A 6,845-nucleotide genomic window follows, 5' to 3' on the forward strand; every position below is an offset into this window, starting at 1 on the left:
TGATAAGTTAAGGACAAGTCTAAAAGTTGTGTTGGACTTTCTCTACTTTTAACTTCAAAACCGAAAAAAATGGTGATGGGTGTCCTTTTTCTCACATAAATCGACTTCAAATCTAACGGTTCTTACATTAAATACGGAACCCCTCATATAAACATAATAGATCAAATCTTAATCAATATCGTAACCTCGTATCAAACAAAAGTCACTTCCTCAAAATCCTCACCTCCCTCCAAATTTTAACACACAAATCAAATCATCCAATATATTTTCAAATTTAAAAGATAATGTTATTATTATTGTTGGATGCAACATCATGACCATTGTAAAGTTAGAATTTTCTTTTCTGTAAAATTAAAATTTAGCAAAAAATATAATTAATATTAATTAATGCATCCATGTTTGTTGGTATTGAAGAAGACCAAAATAGAATTATAATCCAATGTCAGGTGTCCGTTGTGTAGGACCGGTTTCAAAAAAAAAAAAAAAAAGAAAGATAGCCGTTAGAAGGAGCGGTAAGAGCAATAAAACAACCCACGTACTTCAACTGTGTTCAAAACGTATTGAAAAAAAACATTGATAAATGGGAAACCAAAACATAAGAAAAGAAACTAGCCGTTAGGCTTAAAGAGCCTCTGCTCCCTTATTACATTCATCAGACATTTTGTCTCCTATTTTTATTTTTATTTTTATTTTTGTCCCAATACCAAAAGATTCTTCTTTCACAGATCTTCACGTGGTGTTTTCACAGTTAAAAAAAAAACCCCACCCTTGGAAACTCTTTTTCGTTCCTTTCTTCTACTACAAAAAAACCCCTAACTTCACCTATTTCCCCTGTTTCATTCCCTTCTCCATGCCTACCACCTTTGCTTAATAATTCCCTATCTTTCTTTCTTTCTTTCTTCTTCTTCTTCCTTTGCCACTCATTCCTTAATGGCAACGCAAAAACAAGATTGTTGCTCACATTATACAAAGGAGAAATGGAAGGGTATTTCTCTTTTTACCCACATTTTCTTTCTTGTTTGTTTCTTCATTCAACCGGTCTCCAGTGATAAGGGGGGTTGGGATGGTGTTGTTGTCACGGCAGCGGATTTCCATGCACTTCAAGCGTTTAAGCAAGAGCTAATTGATCCCAAAGGGTTCTTGAAAAGCTGGAACGATAGTGGCTATGGTGCTTGTTCTGGTGGTTGGGCTGGTATCAAGTGTGCTCGAGGTCAAGTCATTGTTATTCAACTTCCATGGAAAGGATTAGGTGGGAGAATCACTGAGAAAATTGGTCAGCTTCAAGCTCTTCGTAAGCTTAGCCTCCATGATAATCTCATTGAAGGCTCTATCCCTCGTGCATTAGGCATTATTCCTGATCTTAGAGGTGTTCAATTATTCAATAATAGGCTTTCAGGCTCGGTCCCTGCTACATTAGGTTCATGCCCTTTGCTTCAAACTCTTGACCTTAGTAATAATTCACTCACTGGGGTAATCCCTGAGAGTCTTGTGAACTCTACTAAGCTTTATAGACTCAACCTTAGCTTCAATTCCTTTTCAGGATCGATCCCTGTTAGTTTCACTCGTTCTACTTCTCTTATTTTTCTTGCCCTTCAACACAACAACCTTTCTGGTTCAATCCCAGATTCTTGGGGTTCAAATGCAACCCAAAAGAAACGCTTTTGTCCACTTCGATACTTAACCCTTGACCATAACTTCCTCTCTGGAACCATGCCTGCCTCTTTGGGAATGTTGAGTGAGCTACAAGAAGTGTCTCTTAGCCACAATCAGATTACTGGACCCTTACCAAATGACTTAGCAAGGCTTTCTAGGCTTAGAAATCTAGACCTTTCTAACAATGCAATCAATGGAAGTTTGCCAGTTAGTCTCTCAAATCTTTCCTCTCTTGTTGTTTTAAATCTGCAAGGCAATGGTCTTGAAGACCAAATCCCAGAATCTATTTCCGGTTTGCATAACCTTTCTGTTCTTGTTTTGAAGAGAAACAAATTGAGTGGTCCAATTCCAGCATCTGTTGGGAACATTTCCAGTTTGACTCAACTTGATTTGTCAGAGAACAAGCTCAGTGGACAAATCCCATTTTCTATTGCAAATCTTAAAGGTCTTAACACCTTAAATGTTTCATATAACAACCTCTCTGGTCCTGTTCCAGCTCCACTTTCCCAAAAGTTCAACTCAAGCTCTTTTGTGGGGAATCTTGAGTTATGTGGATATAGCGGGTCATCTCTATGCCCTTCACCAGCACCTTCCCAAAACCTACCTTCATCACCCTCTGAGGAACCAAGACATAAACATGGAAAACTGAGTACCAAAGATATAATCCTAATTGCTGCAGGAGCCCTTCTTATAGTTCTCCTTGTTGTTTGCTTGATTTTGCTTTGCTTCTTGATCAGAAGAAGGGGTACATCAAAAGCCAAAGAGGGTCAAACAACAACCAGAACTGCTGCTGCTTCAGCAGCTGCAAGAGGTGAGAAGGGAATTCCACCTTCAGCTGGTGAAGTTGAAGCAGGTGGAGAAGCTGGGGGGAAACTAGTTCATTTTGATGGGCCCATGGTTTTCACTGCTGATGATCTTCTATGTGCCACTGCTGAGATTATGGGGAAAAGCACCTATGGGACTGTTTATAAGGCCACATTAGAGGATGGGAACCAGGTAGCAGTGAAGAGATTGAGAGAAAAGATCACCAAAGGTCAAAAAGAATTTGAAAGTGAGGTCAATGTGCTAGGCAAAATCCGGCACCCCAATCTTCTGGCTTTGAGAGCTTATTACTTAGGACCTAAAGGAGAGAAGCTTCTTGTTTTCGATTACATGCCTAAAGGGAGTCTTGCAACATTCCTTCATGGTAAGTAAAATTCAAACTAATAAACAATTTTTTGATTAATTAAGTATATATTGCAGTTTTCATCCAGCTAATGATGTGTTCTATTCTGGATTCTCCCGGTGGCAGCTCGAGGGCCTGAGACACCCATTGATTGGCCAACAAGGATGAGAATAGCAAAGGGTGTTACAAGAGGTCTGATGTACCTTCACACTCAAGAAAACATCATCCATGGGAACCTTACATCAAGCAATGTCTTACTTGATGAGGACACAAGTGCTAAAATATCAGATTTTGGCCTTTCTCGTCTAATGACAGCTGCTGCAAATGCAAATGTAATTGCGACCGCAGGAGCGTTAGGTTACCGAGCACCGGAGCTTTCGAAGCTCAAGAAAGCCAACACAAAAACTGATGCCTATAGCCTTGGTGTTATCATATTAGAACTCCTAACAGGGAAGTCCCCCGGAGAGGCAATGAATGGAGTGGATTTGCCACAATGGGTTGCCTCAATAGTTAAAGAAGAGTGGACAAATGAAGTGTTTGATCTCGAGTTAATGAGGGATGCATCTTCCATTGGTGATGAGTTGCTCAACACTTTGAAACTGGGTTTACATTGCGTGGACCCATCGCCATCGGCAAGACCCGAAGTTCATCAGGTTCTCCAGCAGCTAGAAGAGATTAGACCAGAGAGTGAGACACCTGCTAGCTCTGCACCTTCTGGTGATGATGGAGCTGGAGGAGTTCCTTCAACAAGCGAGTGAAAAAAGGGGGGTGTTCATGTATTAGGCATAGGCACTAGAGAGCATTGATTCTTTTATTCTTACAAGAGATATCCTTAGATATTAATTTTGTGTGCTGTCTGTAAATATGTTTTTAATAGTTCCAGGTTGTTTGCCCCTTTGAATTGTTATGATGTAGTTCAGTTCCACTCCCTGGAAAGACTAGGCGATTTTGAAGTTGTCTGCATTTGATTCAGTTGAGAAATGATTGTTTTTCAATCCAAATCTTTGGCCACTTTGCATATGCAACAATGTCTTCTGATACTAACAGCCGAGCAAAAAGAAAAAGAAAGCCGTAACAACTTTGAATATCAACTTCAGATATCTTTTCCGGGGAAAACAGAAGAAAAAGAAAAAGTTCTGTGGCATATTTCCATACATTTTCAATAAAGTGGCCAACCTGTCCTTGTTTCCATTTCTTACCAAACCTATAATGCTGTTCCAATTTAGACAAACTCTTTTTTTTTTTTCAAAAATGCTTTAATTTAATTTAATTTAATATTTTTCTCTCTCATTTTAATGGGTGAAATATAGAAAAATGCCCTTTTCTTTTTAAATTACTAGATTAAGTAAAAAAAAACGAAAATACCTCTGGCTGAACTCGTTTTTAGCGAGTTTGTAGGAAAACGCTTCTAGCTCCATAAACTGGACACACTTTTCTGTCAATCCGCTGAAAACGCTTCCAACTAAAAACATTTTTCATAATGGCTACCCCGCACCCTAATTGTCAAAATCCCAACAGCTCCCCCTACCCTCGACTATTATTTCAAAGGCCGTTTAACCCCCCCACAACGTTCCCCCCTTTTTTTTCCTACACAAACCCCTAATTCTTATTCTTTTTCAATTTAGTCTCATCTCAACTCTCTCTCACACATTCTCAATTCTCTTTCAAATTTATCTAAATTCTCACTTAATTCTCACTCAATTTTATTCCTCTCTCAACTTTTTTTATTAAAATTGTATTAAGGTTTTTTAAAATTAATTTTGTATTACAATTTATTTCGTATTTATTACAATTAGGAATGACAAAATCTCTTATTTGTTTGGATGGCAAGCACATTTCGATCGATCAATTGCAAATGATAAGAAATTTTTTTATATTTAATCTAATTTAATTTAAATATTTTGTTGTTATACTGAAATTTAATATTTTGTATATATATTTTTATATATAGTAGGAAGATCGGATTTTGAAGACATATATTCGTAATCTACTCGTTCCTCCATCGTCTTTAATTGAACCATACATGAGAGATGAGAGATTTTTGCATGTGGCACGTATGGGTAGGGGGTGTAACTGGACCCCACACTTGTAAGCATATTGGCGGAAAGATGGAGACCCAAGACGCACACATTCCATCTTCGATGCGACGAGTGTACTATCACACTCGAGGATGTGTAGTTACAGCTCGAGTTACCGGTGGATGGGTCGGTAGTGAATGGGTTAGTTGTCGCAGCCAATTGGAGAGATGTATGCAAGCAACTTTTAGGGAGGGTTTCAAACACGATTTATGGAGCCCAAATATATATGAATTGGTTGAAAAGAAATTTTGGTGGGCTCGATGCTGAATTGAGTGAAGTTGAAAAAGAATAATACTCTCGAGAGTACATTCTTATGATCATCGGAGGTCTCCTACTGCTCGATAAATCACGAAATCTTGTCCATTTAAGGTGACTGCTAAAACTTGTGAACTTTAAGGTGGCTGCGGAATCGAGGGTTGTTACAAATGTGGTATAACACATTTGGATCCAGCAACCGGGTCAGATTTGGGGTGTTACACAATATTTCTCATTTTTTTCTTTTAACATTGTAATACAAGTTTTAAGCTTTTGTCCATTTAAGTTGGCTGCTAAAACTCGTGAACTTTAAGGTGGCTGTGAAACGAAGGTTGTTACAAATGTGGTATAATATATTTGAATCAAGCAATTAGGTCAGATTTGAGGCGTTATACAATATTTCCCCTTTTTTCCCTCTTAATATTGTAATACAAGTTTTAAGCTTAAAAAAATTGGGTAGTCTCTTAGTTTCATATTTAATTATGGTTTTTTGAAGAAAAAAAATGGAAGCAGACTTACAACAGTATCAAAAGTAAGAAACTAGGGTTATTAAGATTAATTTGGGTATTTGATATTTGTTTTTATTTTTTTATTTGAGATTTTTTTCCTTAGTTCATGAAAAACACTCAAAGAATTTCAAGAAATACAATTGAATATCGAATATCCAAAATTTTAAAGTAAAATTCTTTGCAATTTTTATCAGGAAAGAAAAACAAATATTGAATACCCAAATTGCTTAATCTTGGTAATCTTAATCTCTTACTTTCCATTCCGTTGTAAATTTGCTTCCAATTTTTTTCTTCAAAAGAAAATGAAATCTAAAAGTAAGAGATTCTTAAAATCTTTTTGTTCCTAAAACAAAAGAAAATTAGATGTTCTGCTCTTTATTTTATTGAGGTAGATTAAATCTTAAATCTAAAACTTAGATTTATTCATTTTGATCTAAAGTTTAAAAACAATTTAATTCTCATTATTCTCATTTTAACAAATATATTTGAACAAATATAGTTTGTAATCTCTACTCGTAATTGTCTTCACATTGGAATAGAAAGAATTCCAATTATAGAAAAATAAAACTAGAAACTAAACAAAGAAAACTATGTGGCTAGGTCTAAAATTGATTGTCTATTAGGGTTATATGAACCTCTTTATATAGGCTAAATTTTGTGTGCTTTATGCCTAAAATACCTATGATACTTTGGGTACAAGTAATAAATAAAATCTGAGAAAATTTGCCAAGATACAATTGCTGACGTCATCATTGCTTATGCCCCACGTTTAGCTTGTGTCTCAACACAAGGAAGGTTGTGTCTCAACACAGGGGGTGTGTCATGACACGACACCGATTTCTTTAGTTTGGATTTTTGGTTTCATGTGTTGCATCTCAGGAAGCTTGGATATCATTCCTCAGGCTTTTGGGCTTAGAAATACATATTCTACACACTCAAATAGATTGATTAGCACTACCTAAGTCCCGTATTGGACTAATAGGTAAACTAACATCAATTATTGCATAAAAGCGCTTACTTTGCTAATAATTAAATCTAAACTAAGAAATGGGAAAACGTTATAAAATATATTAAAATGCCTAGAAAAAAAAGATCTTTAAATGTCGAAATGTACCAAAACTACCACTACATTTGGCAATAGGTCAATACCCATGCTTGGATATTGCGATATCATTGTGAAGTGCC

General features: G+C 36.4%; 1 protein-coding gene across 1 annotated transcript; it reads left to right on the forward strand.

Annotated features, from left to right (window-relative positions):
* Positions 1 to 656: 656 nt before the first annotated feature.
* LOC107900543 (probable leucine-rich repeat receptor-like protein kinase IMK3) lies at positions 657 to 3,819 on the forward strand. The gene is made up of 2 exons (XM_016826169.2): positions 657 to 2,839; positions 2,945 to 3,819. Exons 1-2 carry the CDS (start codon positions 931 to 933, stop codon positions 3,574 to 3,576), a joined length of 2,541 nt encoding a protein of 846 aa, XP_016681658.1. The 5' UTR covers positions 657 to 930; the 3' UTR covers positions 3,577 to 3,819.
* The last annotated feature ends 3,026 nt before the right edge of the window (positions 3,820 to 6,845 follow it).

Source organism: Gossypium hirsutum, chromosome D06, assembly GCF_007990345.1.
Source record: "Gossypium hirsutum isolate 1008001.06 chromosome D06, Gossypium_hirsutum_v2.1, whole genome shotgun sequence".
Taxonomy (NCBI): Eukaryota; Viridiplantae; Streptophyta; class Magnoliopsida; order Malvales; family Malvaceae; genus Gossypium; species Gossypium hirsutum.